The sequence below is a fragment of the Lipophrys pholis genome, assembly GCF_963383615.2.
Source record: "Lipophrys pholis genome assembly, chromosome: 20".
Classification (NCBI taxonomy): domain Eukaryota; kingdom Metazoa; phylum Chordata; class Actinopteri; order Blenniiformes; family Blenniidae; genus Lipophrys; species Lipophrys pholis.
Window position 1 is genome coordinate 22,167,291 of NC_137648.1, and position 18,137 is coordinate 22,185,427.

Sequence of the window (18,137 nt, forward strand, 5' to 3'; positions counted from 1 at the left end):
GAGGATGAGGAGCAGCAGGAGCAGCAGCAGGAGGAGCAGAGGTAATAATAGCTGCAGTGGACCACACCCAGCCCATCCTCCCTGAACTAAACACATGTTATTCCACTGGAGCTTCACTCACTCTGGCAGCGGCACGGTGGCGCCACGGCGGCCATGTTTAACCACCGAAGCGCCCCACTGAACCGCGGCGGCGGCCATGTTCAAAGTGTGACTGAAACGCAGCAGCAGAGCAGCAACAACCTCCTCCAGTGACAACAATCATTACGACATGCGTGGCTGTGGGGTCTAAGGTCAGCAGGATGATCTACTGTTCAACTAAAGCTGCTCAGATCATCAGGACTTAAAGTGCCGGGACATTTTCATGTCGTATGAGGTCACAATGATTATAGCCTGAACCGGCACTCCTGGGCCGGGTCCTAACCTGGACCCGTCCACTCTGGGCCCAACCAGATCAAACCAGTCCACACCAGTCCATACTGGGCCCAACCAGTTCAAACCAGTCCACACTAGGCCACACTGGGCCCAACCAGTTCCAACCAGTCCAAACCCAACTCAGACTGGTCCTGAGCAGCAGGGACAGGCACCTCCATAAGCCAAGCCAGATTTACTGTGGGTGAGACTCAATGTGCTTTTATGGAAGACATAAGGACATAACATTGAAACTGTATGGTCCAGAAGTTGAAGAGGTTGGAGTGGTGAGGTTTCTGGGCATGTGGCTGGATGACAGACTAACATATCGATCATATCATATCAATGAAATGACAGAAAAAATGTAAAAAAGTAATAATCTATTGAGATTCTCTTCAGGAAGAGACGGGAGCATCGACAGCAGCACTCTTTAACGTCCACCAGGCTATGATGAGAGCAACAATAGGTTATGGGGGTCCGGCCTCCGGGTCAGCGGCAGAAACACGTCTTCAAAAATTAGATGTTCAACAAGTTCAGGGACAGAATGTGTAGTGGAGCGTCGAAAACATCTCCAGTCGCAGCAATACAAGTTGAAATGGGTGAACAACCATTGAGATTAAGGAGATGGAAAATCCTGTTTCCTATTGGATGAATAGACCTTTTTCACGACAACAGGAAGTAGCGCCTCGTGGTGCTCGATCACTTCCTGTTTGTGCCGGTCTCATTGAAAATGGACCTTATCTTTTCACCCACGCTCCTGAACTTGCCAGCTTTTTCATTTGCTGATGTGAAGGCCATCGCAGCGGGTAATACACGAACAAATACACTTGAAGAAGGGTATAAGTTCATCCATGAAGAATATATCCACAGCTATCAAGGTAAGAAAAGACGTAGTTCAGTGAGCTAACCGCGAGCTACAACATATGATGAACATAAACATGGTGAGAAGCCTCTTCTTGTCTGCTAAATTATTAGAGGTATTTATTGAAGGCATGATCTAGACTTTTAAATGATATTTTACATTCTGATATGTGTTTGCTATTATGATAGGGGAAAGTTATGATGATGATGCCAGATGTTAACCTTAACCCTGCTTTGCTTCTGCATGCTTTTAGTATCAGATAGTATCAGATAGTATCAGATAGTATCAGATAGTATCAGCTGTCATAGATGAGAGCTGAAGAACCTTCATGTACGATGAACAACTCCTGTATGATGGAGCGCTTACTATTTATCTTCTGCTGCTCTGGATTCTGTTACTGTATTACTGCTAAGTATTAATTTCTATATATGTGCTAAAAACACTTCTCTGTTTTAGACCTCACTGGGTGTTGACAAGCTGAGTTGTTGGTTTATTCCTGTAGTTGTGCAGCTGGTAAAGGCTTTAACCACCATGTACAGTAGTTGAACTCCTGTATCAGACTGCTCACTTCTCCCAGCTCCAGCTGCCAACGCTTCCTCCTGCACTGACCTGCACAAGTGATCTACACAGATGGACCAGACCAAGAACACAGGTAAAAAAAAGTGGAACCATTGTTTTCCTTTTGTAATATCATTTAGTATGTGACAATCTCCGTAGTAGTTTTCACAATTTAAGTAAAAATCTTAGCTCTCACAAATCTATCCCTCCATGTCCGACCAAATTGCTCACCTGTCCCTTTATTTATTTGTCATATTTGTTTATTTCTTGTATAGGATCCATCCTGAACCTGCCAGTGAGGTGGTGGGGGGGGGGGGGGGGGGGGCAGATGCGTGCAGTCCAGCTGTACAGAGCTTACACAGGTATCATTTATTGGTAATTAATGTTTTTATGCTTGTAATGTTTCCTTTGTTTTAACTTACTGTGATTATGTCACTCATGTGTTTGTAGGACCACTTCCTGATCCCGACATCCTGACATCAGGAGAAAAACTATGCCAACTGGAGTCCCAACCACTCATAGCTTTCATTTTAGATTGCCTCTCAACTTTGGAGTTCGTCCAAAACAAATGATGTGACCCAGGTTGCTTACCTCAAGGTTCAGGATGGCCACACAAGTCTGAGGCGTTCACACACATACTACTGGCAGGGACAGGGTCAGCTGGTAATCACTGGATTGGAATGGTGGGACTTTGTCACTGACACATTTATAACAATAACTGTTGAGTGAGAGTGGCGTGATGAATCGTTCATTTACCAGATGAAATCAAAACTGGACATGTTTTACTTCAACACCATCAATGTGTTTATTTCAATGCAGTAATGATCATATTAAAATGTATAAATGACCCTTTGTCACTGTGTTTTGAACATTAAATCTCAAGTTGTGTGAATCACAGTGAATAGTGTCAAACACGTCAGCAATAAGCTGCTCCTTCATGCCCACAGCCACCCTGAAGGAGAACATTAAAACTCAAGGCATTCTGGGGCAGCGCTGGGTTCAGGCGTCATCTTCAACTGTCTGTGCTCGGGTCCAGTATATGAGGCGGGATGCAGGTGGAGCAATGGACTCCCAGAAGATCCGGAACACACTCTCAGATAGGAATTTCATCTAGTGCACCTGTGAAACCAAAAAATAAAATGATGATCATACAATAAAATACATTACTATATAAATAAGGTCTAACTATAAAATAACTCACAATGTTATAAACGTTTTAGTATTCATTTTTTTCTAATAATTTCCTTACTTTATTTTTTAAATGTAAAATTAAATTGAAACCGTCTTGTTTTCATTTTCACTGACTAGCACGATTGGTTTAATTATTGAGCTCCTGTGACATTATTTCCTTGTGGATCAACACATTGTGTGAGTCCAGGTGCAAGAATACAGGATATGTATCCGTCATTGATTTGATCTCTAGATGGTCTAGATCTACACACTGGTGCTGCAACGCGTCCTGCAATTGTATTATTAGTTATATTTGATCTTATATGACAAACTTATGCAATTTACCATCTTAGATATTTACCTGTGGGTGGATGAGCCACATGATGGTGGTCTGCAGTAGCAGCGTCAGCCTGGAGAGCTGTGAGAGGACAAGCTCCCGTTTCTGAGCCAGAGACAGAATCCCTCTAGGTGGTGCAATAAAGTCATTCCAGGGAAAGAGACATGGAACAGTTCCACTTTTAAGGCGATAGGTGGTGGATCCGCTGACAACATCCTCCTGGTGAAGTACTGGCTGCATACTAAAGTACTCCCTGGCTTTGTGCAGAATTTCAGACCCTCATCCCTCCTAATAGCTTGGATTCACTGCCTCCTTTAGCCCGGGTCCGTGAGAAAAGCGTGGTAAGAGAGGTATGGTTGTTTTCTTGACCCACAAGAGCAACCAGGAACACAACAAAAACAACCGCGTCGAGACTGAGCCATTATCGTCACTGTCCAACGCTAAAGCGATAGCCACCGGAAGTAAATGAGCACCACATCCGGTTTAAAATGCGGAAATGTGAAAAAGGTCTATATCAGGGGACATGGAATATATCATCCAGTCAAAAATATATTAAGAGACTGTTGGGAGTATTGAACACGTGTTTGTAAACGGCTTTGGCTGTATTGGGAATGTGATCGCCGAGCAGATTACTTTTAGTAATACAGTCCCACTATCAAATATCCCCCCCTGTTTATTTAAAGTGCCAGTGGTAGATTTGGGAATAAAAATAAGATTAACAGAATAAAGAAACAAGATCAAGCAGAGTATATAGCTCAAACATATTTAGATAAATACATAAATGAGACATTGGTTTTTACAGATGGGTCAAAAAACCCTCCAGTAGGTCGGTGTGGAGCGGCAGTATATATTCTATCAGTGTGTGCAGTGGAGTTGATGGTGATAGTAACGGAATTGGAATATATAACAGAATATGAAATCAGTAAAGCAGTGATAGCGTCAGATATCTGGGCAGAAACACAAACAGATTAACAATGAAATCATGCAAACAGGAGTTGATTTCTAAAATACACAGTTTAATAAATGAAATGCAGAAAACGGGGGAATGTGAGGTTTGTCTGGTTCCAGCTCATGTTGGAATTGAGGGAAATGAGAATGTAGATATATCGACTAAACAATGTCTCTCCAGTTCAGATGAGCCCAGCTGAGGGGAGAACACGAGTTAAGAAACATGTACGGGTGGTAAGAATACTGGGACTCTCAGGGAACAGGTAGAGATCTTTTTACTATACAGGAGCAGGTCGGGAGGGTAGAAGGACGGGAAGAAACCGGAAGGAAGAGACGGTAATGACACGATAAAGGATTGGGCCTCCTGGATTAAATGGGACACTTAATAAACTGGGAGAACATAAAGATGGTAAATATGAACAGTGTGGGACGTTTGAGACAGAACATGATGGAGTGTAAGAAATATGAGGAGAGAAGAGCATTAAAGGAAGCAGCTGAGAAAACAAAGGTTTAATTAATATACTGAGAGCAGGAGATAAGGAGACAGTGAGGAGTATAGTGTACTCTACATGCTGCGACATGGGGTTCTATCTGAACATCACAACTTATCAGACTGAATGAAATTAAACCCGCGTGCGGCCTGCCGGCGGCGTGGCGTTCGTTCGTGCGGCCTGCCGGCGGCTTGGCATGGCGTGTGACCTGCCGGCGGCGTGGCGTGCGTGCGGCCTGCCGGCGGCTTGGCATGGCGTGTGACCTGCCGGCGGCGTAGCGTGCGTGCGGCCTGTCGGCGGCGTGGCGTGCGGCCTGGTACCAACGCGACCCCATTGAAGGGAAACGACGTTGGGCTGGTTTATCAACCAACTGGACATATTCTTTCTCTTCTGCGTTCCAGACGTGAGAACAAAGTGTAGAAGGTTGTTGTCTTTCCTTCCACAACATGACAGTCACGTGATCATGACTTGTGTTTTCACAGTTTCTCCAGCAGGCGGCAGAGTTTCCTCATAATGAGGTGGAGTAAAGTCTCATCATTCTTCTCCAGCTAAACTCCCACAGTTCACATCCACAAGTCTCATCCTGGTGCAACACGGGAGGTTGAGTCTGTTCTCATGTTTAATTCGAGCAGAAGGAACCCTTCCTTCACTCTCTGCTCTTTGTTCTGCTGTTTGCTGGATTCCGCTGAACGTTTTATCAGAGTGACGATAAACTCCTGAGCCTCAAACGAAAAGCGCTGCTCCACAGAAACACAGCGAGGCGCCATCAGCGGCTGAAGGTGGAGAGGTGGAGGATTTACCAGAGTGCAGGGTCAGCCGACTTCAGCACCACTGCTGGTCCAGTGGGAGACCAGCAGGGGGCTCCACAAGACACTATTGGTTTTAATGGGCTCTCCTCCATCACTCTGCCGCTTCACGGATCGTTGTTGTTGTGGTTGTTGTTGTTGTGCTGCTCACTGTGTTGATGAACTTTGCTTCCACTGAAGCTGAAACCACCGAGAGTCTCTGTGGAGAAACGCCACTGAACTGAAGGAGGGTCAAACACAAAGGTGGAGGAGAAACGAGCTGCTGGTGTGTGTGGAGATGAAAATAATCTGCTACAACAGATTAAACTGCGAGAAAACGAGGAGATCTCAAATACAGTAAAAATGTGTAAACACTGCTGTTTCTTCAGGGGAAACCAGGTTTATTTGGGTTCTGTCGGTGGATCAGAATGAATGGTTCCTGTTCCTCTGTGTGTCTTTTATATTAATAACAAATGTTATTTATAAAACTTTACATGTAAACTTCTCAAAGTGCTACAAGAAACAGATCAAATGTATTGAAAGTTTGAAGTAAATCTGCTGTGGATGTACAGCTCATTGTGTGCGTTTATCACACACACACACACACACACACACACACACACACACACACACACACACACACACACACACACACACACACACACACACACTTCCTGCCACAGTCTGTCATCGTTTCTCAGTCACTCTTCTCCTCCACACACACCAGCAGCTCGTCCTGCAGCTGAGCCGAGGAGGTGCTGAGGAGGTGCTGAGGGCCCGTCCAGGGTCCGTCATCCTCTGGTTGCCATGGCAGCGGCGCTGACGGCCTGTTACCATGGAGCCATCAGCCGGCTGCATTGTGAGGAGCTGCTGGGGAAGAAGAACAAGGACGGATCGTATCTGATCCGAGACAGCGAGACCATCCAGGGAGCAATGTGTCTCTGTGTGTAGTGAGTACACACACACACACACACACACACACACGCACACACACACACACACGTTTTGGGACAGTGGGAGGAGTGAGGAGGAAAGGTCAGCGTGCCAGGAGAGAACATGCCTGTGACTTCTGAGTCACAGAAGTTTTTACATGGAAACAGAAAACTTACAGAACTTTCTGGGAGGCGGAGCCACTGTAAACAAGAACGGCTCCCATGTGCAACCTTTAAAAAATCCCAGACTCAGTGCTGCTCCTGGTGCTGCTCCTGGTGCTGCTCCTCCTCCTTGTGCTGTTCCTCCTCTTGGTGCTGCTCCTCTTCCGGCTCCTCCTGCTCCTCCATTTGGTCACCATGTTGGTACTAACTAGTTCTGCACATGCTCAGTAGAGCCAATAAGAATGTTTACTGGGACTTTTATTTTGACAGTCACTGTAATAACACTGGAGCCAAGAGAGCCCCGTCATAGAGTTTGAATAATGAGTTTCATAGTCGCAGCACCTTTAACTGACTGACTGACCGAAAAATCAATTCACAAAACACTGGAGCCTGCAGAGGCATGAAGCTAAAGGAGTTAGCATTAAGCTAAGCTAAAGGGGTTAGTGCTAAGCTAAAGGAGTTAGTGCTAAGCTAAGCTAAGCTAAAGGAGTTAGCATTAAGTTAAGCTAAATGAGTTAGCATTAAGCTAAGCTAAAGGAGTTAGCATTAAGCTAAGCTAAAGGAGTTAGCATTAATCTAAGCTAAAGGAGTTAGCATTAATCTAAGCTAAAGGAGTGGGCATTAATCTAAGCTAAAGGAGTTAGCATTAATCTAAGCTAAAGGAGTGGGCATTGAAACTAACGTGTTCAACATGTTTTTCTTTCTGTTCAGCAAACAGAAGGTGGTGTACACCTACCGACTGCTGCAGACACACACTGGGAGCTACACACTGCTGGTAACACACACACACACACACTCACACACAGAAATTAAATGGCATTTCTCTCTCCGGACATTTTGAAAATAGAATTTCCGGACGCTACAAGATACAGGCTAAAATAAGTAAGGCAAGGCAAAGCACCATTCAAACACAAGGCAACCCACAGTGCTTTACAAAGACATAACAGAAATGAAAGAAATACAGAATAAAGAAATACATTAAAGCTTTAGAAGAAATTAAAGAAATACATTAAAACAAATAATGAAGAAAAGTAGAATAAATAAGGTAAGAGATTTATTAAGATAAGTTTAATAAGTAAGTAAAATCTATTGTTTATTCTGAAGCCCGTGCATACAGGAATGTTTTAAGTCCTGATTTAAAAGAAGTGAGTGTGTCAGCAGTCTTCAGGTGTTCAGGAAGTTTGTTCCACAGGTGAGGAGGTAGGAACTAAAAGCTGCTTTACCTTGTTTCTTCTGACTGTAGGAACAGTGAGTCAACCTCTTCCTGATGACCTCAGAGGTCTGGAGCTTTGATCTTCTACAAATCAATCTGAGAGGATTTAGGCCGAGACCATTCAAAGCTTTCTAGAGCAGAAGGAAGGTTCTGAAGTCCTTTGATACACAGGCAGCCAGTGGAGGGTGGAGCACGGGGGAATGAGCTCCACCCTCAGTGTGTTGGTGTACAAATTTCTCCACATGCGAGATAAATAAAGGGATATCTTATCTTATCTGATCTGATCTGATCTGATCTGATCTGATCTGATCTTATCTTATCTTATCTGATCTGATCTGATCTGATCTGATCTTATCTTATCTTATCTTATCTTATCTTATCTTATCTTATCTTATCTTATCTTATCTTATCTTATCTTAATGTGCTCCACCCTCAGTGTGATGGTGTAATGTTCCCCACCCTCAGTGTGTTTTTGTAATGAGCTCCACCCTCAGTGTGGTGGGGGAATGAGCTCCACCCAGTGTGGTGGTGTAATGCACTCCATTCTCAGTGTGATGGTGTAATGTGCTCCACCCTCAGTGTGTTGGTGTAATGTGCTCCACCCTCAGTGTGATGGTGTAATGTTAACCACCCTCAGTGTGTTGGTGTAATGAGCTCTACCCTCAGTGTGTTGGTGTAATGTGCTCCACCCTCAGTGTGATGGTGTAATGTTCACCACCCTCAGTGTGGTGGTGTAATGTTCACCACCCTCAGTGTGGTGGGGGAATGAGCTCCACCCAGTGTGGCGGTGTAATGCACTCCATTCTCAGTGTGTTGGTGTAATGTGTTCCATCCTCAGCGTGGTGGTGTAATATGTTCCATCCTCAGCGTGGTGGTGTAATATGCTCCACCCTCAGTGTTCTGGATGAGCTGTAGTTGTCTGACAGATTGTCTCCTGAGGCCTGTAAACACTCCGTTCCAGTGAAAATGAAAGCAGAAGAAGTTTCTCAGAATCTTGTTGCTCAGAAATCCTTTGATTCTTCAACATTGTTCAGACGGTAGGAAGCTGATTTGGTTCTTGTCTTAATGTGGCTGTTGAATTTCAGGTCTGAGTCCAGAACTCCACCCAGATTCTGCTTGATTTGATGTCCTGAGTGACCTGGAGTCAAGATGAGCACTGACCTTTAACTTTTCTTCTTTGGGGCCAAAAACAATGAGCTCCGTTTTCTCTGGGTTGAGTTGTAAAAAGTGCTGACTCATCACTCCGTCATTTCATTTATACATTTCCTCAGCTGGTATAAGGGGGCGTGGTCATTCACTGACGCTGATATATAGAGCTGTGTGTCGTCTGGTAATTCTGATAAGAGATGTTGTAATGTTCCATGATCTGAGCCGGTGGGAGCATGGAGATGTTAAATAAAAGGGGCCCAAGGATGGAGCCTTGAGGAATCCCACAAGTGATTTTAATTAATTCAGATTCATAATCAGCTATTGACACCGGATAGTCGTGATCTTCCAAGTAGGATTTAAACCAACAGAGTGCAGAGCAAGAAGATCCAACCAGTGTTCCAGTGGGTCCAGCAGGACATTGTGGTCAACTGTGTCCAAAGCAGCACTAAGATCCAGTAAAGCCCGGTTTCCACAGTGCCCCTTGGTGCCGGTACGGGTCAGATCGGAACCGGTTGTTGTGCATTTCCACTGACTCAGAACCGTTACCAACCGGTACCATTGGTAACCATTTCTCGCTACCCCTCCACTTGGGGTACCAGGCACAATGTGCTGGATATGAGGGGGAGGAGCTTCAACACTGCCGTCTGTTCATTGGTCCCTGACAACCTCTGTTCTCCCAGCAAGCAGCCATTTCCAATCACTTCTTCTGCAGCAATCAGGAAACTTTTTTGAAAATGTCCTCCCGTTATGGCGTCACATCCTGCATGATTACGCAACCGTTCATAACCCCGCCTACATTTCAAACCGTTCCCCGTGTAATGGAAACGCGGCACTGATACGGGTCTGGTTACGGATAGTCAACCCCCACCTGACCGTCACCGGTACCAAGGGGCACTGTGGAAACAGTGCTTAAGAGTTAAAGTGAGACAGTGGAAGTGTCCCTGCTCATGTAGACGTCATTCAGCACTTTAATCAGAGTGTTTCAGTGCTGTGGTTTGACCTACTTCCAGACTAGAAAACATTCAGCTCATTGTTTTGAGCCATAAAAGCATTCAGTTGTGTAAAAACCACCTTTTCAATATTCTTACTCAAGAAAGGTTTGATATGGACCTGGAGTTACTAATTACTGAAGCATCCAGATTACTCTTTTATAAAAGAGCTTTGATAACGGCTGTCTTTAGAGTAGTCTTTGGAGAGAAAAAAACCCGTCTGAAGAGAGCTGTGTACTCTGTGTAGTACCTCTGGAGCTAGACAGTGTAAAACATGTATAAAAACTTTGTGTGCAGAGGGTGGAGAGGGTGGAGGCTGCATGTTGTGGGTTTGAGCTGGAGAACAATGTGGGTTAGTGCTGCTCAGTCTAACAGGAGAACATCTGCCAGATTAGACAGAACATCTTTGGGTGGAGGCTCAGGGGTTCCAGTCGTAATGCCTGAGCTCCACCCACTGACTCAGTCTGATCTCATTTGATGGTGAAATAGGAGGGACATCATTCCGAGACGCATCTGAGAAGAGATCAGGAGGTCCTGATGGCGAGGGACTGTCTGTCCACCACACTAAACAAAGTACCAGCATTAGTACTGTGTTTGGTGATGATCTCAGAGAAGAAAGATTGTCTGGCCCTTTTTAATTCTAGGTTATACATACAAAGTCGTTAAGGGAAAAGTACACAGGCTAGAATATAATCATTTAGGAGTAAAACAGTAAAAACTGAAGTAGACTAGATTAAGATTCCAGCCAGGATCAGTGGTGTTGGTAGAAACTCGTCCTGCTGTTGTCTGAACATTGTTTTGTACTTCGTCACTCACTTTAGGTTTCTGTTTCCTGTTTGTTTGTTTGTTTGTTTGTTTGGTTGTTTGTTTGTTTCAGACAGCTGGGGGGGTGCAGGAGATTTGTTTCAAGAGTCTGGAGGATCTGATCCGTCACTATAAGAAGAAGAACCAGGGTCTCGCAGTTCACCTGCGATGCTCCATCAAACGGAAGACGGCCCTGCTCATACGGAGACCAGACCAGAGACCGGACCAGAGACCGGACCAGAGACCGGACCAGAGACCGGACCAGAGACCGGACCAGAGACCGGCCCAGAGACCGGACCAGAGAGCGGACCAGGGACCAGACCAGAGGCCGGACCAGAGACCAGACCAGAGACCAGACCAGAGACCAGATCTAAAACTAGATCAAAGACCTGATCCAAGACCCCATCAAAGACCAGACCAGAGTCCGACTCTGAGTGATGTGGTCTATGAGAGTGAGTGTCCCTGTTCTCCTCGTGGTTTCTGGTCTTGCTGCGTCTCGATTCAGATTTCACTTTTGTTTTTTTTCTGCTTCAGACTTTCCAGATTCAGACGGCTACGTGGAAGTTCTTCCTGAGTGAGGCCAGCACCGGAGATCTACTGACATCTGATCGGATCTACTGGAGATCAGATCAGATCTACTGGAGATCAGATCAGATCTACTGGAGATCTGATCAGATCTGCTGAAGATTTGATCGGATCTACTGAGATCTGATTGAATCTACTGGAGATCTGACTGAGACCTGCAGTACATCTGTGAGAACCGTCCTCATCATTCTTCGGGCTGAAGACTCGATGCTGAAGACTGGTTCTGGTTCTGGTTCTGGTCCTGAGACTTGTATTACGAACCCTGATCAACATACCAGGATCTCTGTTTCCTGGTTGACTGATCCAGACACACCATCCTGACCACCGTTACTACCAAGCAGGTTCTCTCTGGTTCCACCCAGACCTACGTGAGCGTTCACATGAAAGGGGCGGAGTTTGCAGCGTCTGACCAATCACAGAAGGAGAAATCCTGCAGCGCAGTTTACAGATTATTGAAGGAGCAGTTATTCTCTGAGATTATGAAGAATTAAACACATCCAGCAGGTTTAAAGCAACACTGCTGTAACATTCCTGACTTGTTAATGCTGACTTGGTGAGATTAGACCAGATTAATTAATCAGTGATATAAACTGACGGCACGTCTGCTGATCAATCAGTTTCACTTTATTCCAGCAGAACCGTGTCGGGCTGAACTTCCTCACTGAGCTTCTGTTACTTTAGATTTTCCATCCAGTTGTTCTGAGGCTGAGTTTCTCTTGTGTTTCATGTTGGAATATTAATTCATCACCGTGACGACAGGAGTAGTTCTGGTTCCATAAATTCATGTTTCTGCAGTTCTGTCAGGTGTGATCATGAACCTCATTATAACAGATAAACTAACTTGGAACAATCCAGAACAAAAACCTCCTTCAAAGCCTCAGAGACCAGGATTTATTTTATTATGTCAGAAAGATCATTCTGAATAAATTTATCATCTCTACTGCAGCTCAGCGCTGAACCCGCCCACCAATCACCATCATTTAAGAATGGGCGGGACATTTTCCAAGAGTTCTGATTGGTCAGGAGGCGGAGCTCCGACTTCTTATCCAGAACATAACCTGCTCCGGAGAAGGTTAGACTTTCAGCGTCAGTTACCAGGTGATTTATCCTGGTGAGAAGTGAGTGAACGTCATAGTACGGAAAACCAGAGTTAATCCTGAAGTTATCTGGATAAGAGAAACTCCAGCTTCGTAGTACAGGCCTCTGGTCCCTGAAGAATCAAGACTGGAATATAAACATCGGGACCTTTTCTTTGATTTCATCTGAATTATTTATGGGATTATTTGACCTTTTCACTGGTTCTGTTTCTTTCTATCATTTACAGATTGTTTTCTGTTTGTTTTCTGTTTGTTTGTTTGTTTTCAGTCTGTTTGTTTTCTGTTTGTTTGTTTGTTTTCAGTCTGTTTGTTTTCAGTTTGTTTGTTTGGTTTTTAGTCTGTTTGTTTTTAGATTGTTTTCAGTTTGTTTGTTTGTTTTTCGTCTGTTTGTTTTCTGTTTGTTTGTTTGTTTTCAGTTTGTTTGTTTTTAGATTGTTTTCAGTTTGTTTGTTTTCAGTTTGTTTGTTTGTTTGTTTGTTTTCAGTTTGTTTGTTTTTAGTCTGTTTGGTTTTTTGTTTGTTTGTTTTCAGTTTGTTTGTTTTTAGTCTGTTTGTTTTCAGTTTGTTTGTTTGTTTTCAGTTTGTTTTCAATTTGTTTGTTTTCAGTTTGTTTGTTTTTAGTCTGTTTGTTTTCAATTTGTTTGTTTTCAGTTTGTTTGTTTGTTTTCAGTTTGTTTGTTTTCAGTTTGTTTTCAATTTGTTTGTTTTCAGTTTGTTTGTTTTCCGTTTGTTTTCAATTTGTTTGTTTTCAGTTTGTTTGTTTTCAGTTTGTTTTCAATTTGTTTGTTTTCAGTTCGTTTTCAGTTTGTTTGTTTGTTTTCAGTTTGTTTTTGCAGAATGAGAAGGAAATTTTCTCTGATCGTTTTTCTGTTTTTGCTCTTTGGCTTTTTCAGAAGAGATTTTCTGTCTGTTTTACATTTTCATGATTTTTTTGGGGACTTGATCATAATATTAATTTGCAGACGAAGGTTCTCACTTTTTTCTTTATGTTTTCATGACAGTTTCTATAAATACTGTTCCCTCTTTATTTCGACTGTTCTCTGGACTTTCTGGCGCCAGTGAAAAGTCTTTGACCTTCAGTCTGTGAGAGGAAACTGTAGTTTGACCGGCTGAAGAAGCTTCTAGTTCAAACTGGAGTTAAAGAGCAGAAAGCAGCAGACGGGTTTGTTGTACTGAAGAGAACAACCAGACCACACTTCCTGTCAGTGTTCACACCACTTTGTCATTTCCCCACTCGCTGTCCGGTATGAATCTCGTTTACTCCTGGTTCGGACGATTGCCAGATGGTTTCTTTGCAGGTTTTCTTCGTCATTCTGAAGTTAAAAGTAGAAAAGTAGACGTGACGTGTTTGAGCCTCACTTTGGTTTCACAGTGAAAATTATTATTGCTCCTTTAATGTTCATCACTTCCCTTATGTCTCATTAAACAAAACATTGAGGGACTTTTGTTGCTTCTGTTCTTCTGTTTTTCTACCTTTTCTGGACTGTTTGTCGTGTCCGGAGCAGTACTACTTCAGTACTAATACACACAGAGACGCAAAGCCCCGCACCCCGACCCATCACACAGCAACTTATTGATTTAAACAAGTAGAGATAAAAACTACAAATAACCACAACAGTAATCGTTACGAAACAACTAATAATTATGATGAAAAGAGTAGTACTAAAAAAATAATTTCACGGTAGAGTCAGTACAAAGAGAACAAAAACAAGAATAATAAAACTAGATCAAGTTAAAAACTGAAAAATAACAGTTGTAGTTTATCTAGAATCATGAGTAAAGAGCAACCAGTCATGTAAAGGCCGTTATACTCTGAGTTTAAGAGCTACAGGAGGAGATTTCGTTGTTAGTTTTAGTACTGAAAGCACACACACACACACACACACACACACACACACACACACACACACCAGAGAACAATGAGCTCTGAACATTAACAGGAGAACACGGACATTCTAGTCGACCGACCATCAAGTTGAATTGTCATTACGGTGACTGTCAAAATAAAACCAGCATGTTGGATCTGCCCCCGGCTCGCTCAGTTGGTAGAGCATGAGACTCACAATCTCAGGGTAGTGGGTTCGTGTCCCACACCGGGCGCCACCTTCCCGTGGGCTCACCACCTACAGGAAGGTTCTTAATCAGGTGCTGTGTGATCTGGGTGATGGTGCTCAGACTGTCACCCCCACGACCCGGAAACGGATAAGCGGAAGAAAATGAATGAATGAATGAAGTTGGATCTGTTACCCAGATTAACATACCAGGATATCTCTGTTACCTGGATTAACTAACCCAGACATTCTGGATCCTGATCAGCATTAACAGGAAGCAGGTTATCAACTCACTAGTTCAACTCGTAGGCCATTTTCCAATTCTTAGAGGTCCAGTGTGTACTCGCCTACGTCACGAGTAACTACTTGCAAGGTATCCTCGGAAGTGCGGAAATGCAATTGGAACACAAGTACTTGATGACGCGGTGGCTGTCATGGCTGGATGATGGACCCTGAAGCTGAGGAGGAGGAGGGGGAGGGGGAGGAGGAGGAGGAGGAGGAAGAGGAGGAAGAGGAGGAGGAGGAGGAGGAGGAGGAACCTGTTTCCTCTCTGGTTCAGCAGGAAGGTGATTTGTACATGATATTTTATATGATGATCTAAACTTTAGAACATTATTGTAAAATAGTACATTTTCTGTTGCATACATGCTGTGTATATACAGTGTATTGTACCGTGTATAGTACAATGTACAGTACTGTGTTTAGTACCATGTACAGTACTGTATAAAGTACAGTGTATAGTTCTGTGTATAGGACAGTGTTACTATTACTTCTACCTCCTATACAGCCTTTATTTTACTCTTCCTCTCCTTGAACAATAAAAGCAGCTGATCAGAAATGTTCTACTACAAACTAGTATTTTACTGTTTTACTGAAGATCCCTGATGTTTATTAAATGAATTAACCAGCTTTTCACATTCCTGCTGCTTGTTGTCAATTTAGATCATCATATAAAATATCATGTACAAATCACCTTCCTGCTGAACCAGAGAGGAAACAGGTTCCTCCCCCTCCTCCTCCTCCTCCTCCTCCCCCTCCTCCTCCTCCTCCTCAGCTTCAGGGTCCATCATCCAGCCATGACAGCCACCGCGTCATCAAGTACTCGTGTTCCAATTCTCCTTTAACGCCGATGCGTCCTCGTAAATTTGCATTTCCGCACTTCTGAGGATGCCTTGCAAGTAGTTACTCGTGACGTAGGCGAGTACACACTGGTGCTCTAAGAATTGGAACAGTACTTGGTCTCCCACTGATGACGTTTCACGAGTACACGAGAGCACAAGTATAGACAAGTATGGGTATTGGAAAACGGCCAGAGTTTCCCTTCAGGATCAGTGCATTCACATGTAAGGGGCGGAGCTTCCAGCATGTGACCGATCACAGAGGGGGAAACCCTGCAGAGCAGCTGACTTTACCATAGAGGAGCAGTTATTCTCTGAGATTATGAAGAATTCAAACACATCCAGCAGCTCAAAGCAACACTGCTGCTGCAGCCAAAGCCAGAACCTTCCTGACTTGTTAATGCTGACTTGGTGAGATTAGAGCAGATTAATTCATTGGACAATAGAAACGGACTCACTTTCACTTTATTCCAGCAGAAAGGTTCCAGGCAGAGCTTCCTCACTGCTCTTCTTTTACTTTACATTTTACATCCACTTGTTCTGAGGCTGAGTTTCCTCCGTGTGAGTGCGTTTCGTGTTGGAATATTAATTCATCACCGTGACGACAGGAGAAGTTCTGGTTCCATCAATTCCTGTTTGTGCCGTTCTGTCAGCTTGAGCATTATTATTAAGCTCATTATTCCAGATCAACCCTCGTGGAGCCAAACAGACTGAGAACAAGAACAAAAACATCCTTCAAAGCTCAGTGACCAGGATTTATTGGATTCTGTCAAAAAGATTGTTCTAAAAACTTTCTCCTCTCCTCTCCTCTCCTCTCCTCTCCTCTCCTCTCCTCTCCTCTCCTCTCCTCTCCTCTCCTCTCCTCTCCTCTCCGCTGCAGCTCAGCGCTGAACCAATCACCATCATTTAAGAATGGGCGGGGCATTTTCAAAGAGATCTGATTGGTCAGGAGGCGGAGCTTTACACTCACTGTGATCTTATCCAGAACGTATCCTGTTCCAGAGCAGGTTGGACATTCAGACTCAGTTACCAGGTGATTTATCCTGGGAAGAAGTGAACCAGTGTCATTGTACGGAAAACCAGAGTTAATCCTGAAGTTACCTGGATAAGAGAAAACCAGAGTTAATCCTGGATAAAAGAAAACCAGAGTTAATCCTGGAGAGACATGGATAAGAGGAAACCATAGTTAATCCTGAAGTTACCAAGATAAGAGAAAACCAGAGTTAATCCTGGATAAAAGAAAATGAGAGTTAATCCTGAAGTTACCTGGCTAAGAGAAAACCACAGTTAATCCTGAAGTTACCTAGATAAGAGAAAACCAGAGTTAATCCTGGATAAAAGAAAACCAGAGTTAATCCTGGAGAGACATGGATAAGAGGAAACCATAGTTAATCCTGAAGTTACCTGGATAAGAGAAAACCAGAGTTAATCCTGAAGTTACCTGGATAAGAGAAAACCACAGTTAATCCTGAAGTTACCTGGATAAGAGAAAACCAGAGTTAATCCTGAAGTTACCTAGATAACAATAATAATTTATAAAAACGTATTTATTATCTGCAATACATCCACCCCCGTATTCTGTACATGTCCACACTTATATGCTCCGTGTGCATAATATTTAATATTTATCTATTTCTATTTTATTATATTGTATTTTTATCCGTTTTCTTAGTTTCTGCTATGTGTGTTTATTTTCTTTTTTACTATCCTGTCTGTTGTACCACTGCAAATTTCTCCACATGTGAGATAAATAAAGGATATCTTATCTTATCTTATCTTATCTTATCTTATCTTATCTTATCTTTTCTTATCTTATCTTATCTTATCTTATCAGAGAAAACCAGAGTTAATCCTGGAGTTACCTATATAAGAGGAAACCAGGGTGGGAGTACAGGTTCTGACTTCAGGTCCAGCAGCAGTACTGTAAATTTACTCCATGTGCTGCTGCCTGGACTCACTTGTAGAAGAGATTAATAATCTCAATGTGGTTCTCCGGACAAATAAAGGCTCGTGAAAAGATCCAGTGGCTCCGAGGTCTGTTGTGGTGTAAACACACTTGAAAACACAAACTGTGTCGTCGGGGTTCAGGCATTGTGATTAGTTTGAGTTGCAGGTTGTTTCACTAGCTCACACTTGGTGTGAACGTCCTGCTCACTAATGCTGAGTCCCGTCAGGCCTCACCTCAACACTCTGACTCTCATCAGAGCAGCGCATGAGGAAACCTCAGACCAATGAAAAAAACAGGAGGTGAGCTTATGTTTGCACCACAGCAGGTTCAAGTTGCACGCTGTCCAGCATGTGGTTCAAGCCGCAGAGGCTGCATGGAGACATTTCAAGCATGAAAAGCCTCAGTAGCAAGAGAACGAGAGGCTTTCAGGGCCCCAGAGCAGTAAAACAGGTCTGCCTTTGGCTGCAGTGCATCTCAGTTGTTCCTCATTGTGGCCACAGCGCTGAGCAAACCGCTGTGCAGGTCTGCAGC

The 18,137-nt window shown here is 43.6% G+C and overlaps 1 protein-coding gene across 1 annotated transcript; it reads left to right on the forward strand.

Annotated features, from left to right (window-relative positions):
* The first annotated feature begins 6,262 nt into the window (after positions 1–6,262).
* LOC308125480 (phosphatidylinositol 3,4,5-trisphosphate 5-phosphatase 1-like) lies at positions 6,263–13,931 on the forward strand. Its single transcript, XM_080489255.1, has 4 exons — positions 6,263–6,509; positions 7,365–7,428; positions 10,882–11,260; positions 11,343–13,931. Exons 1-4 carry the CDS (start codon positions 6,367–6,369, stop codon positions 11,384–11,386), a joined length of 630 nt encoding a protein of 209 aa, XP_080345381.1. The 5' UTR covers positions 6,263–6,366; the 3' UTR covers positions 11,387–13,931.
* The last annotated feature ends 4,206 nt before the right edge of the window (positions 13,932–18,137 follow it).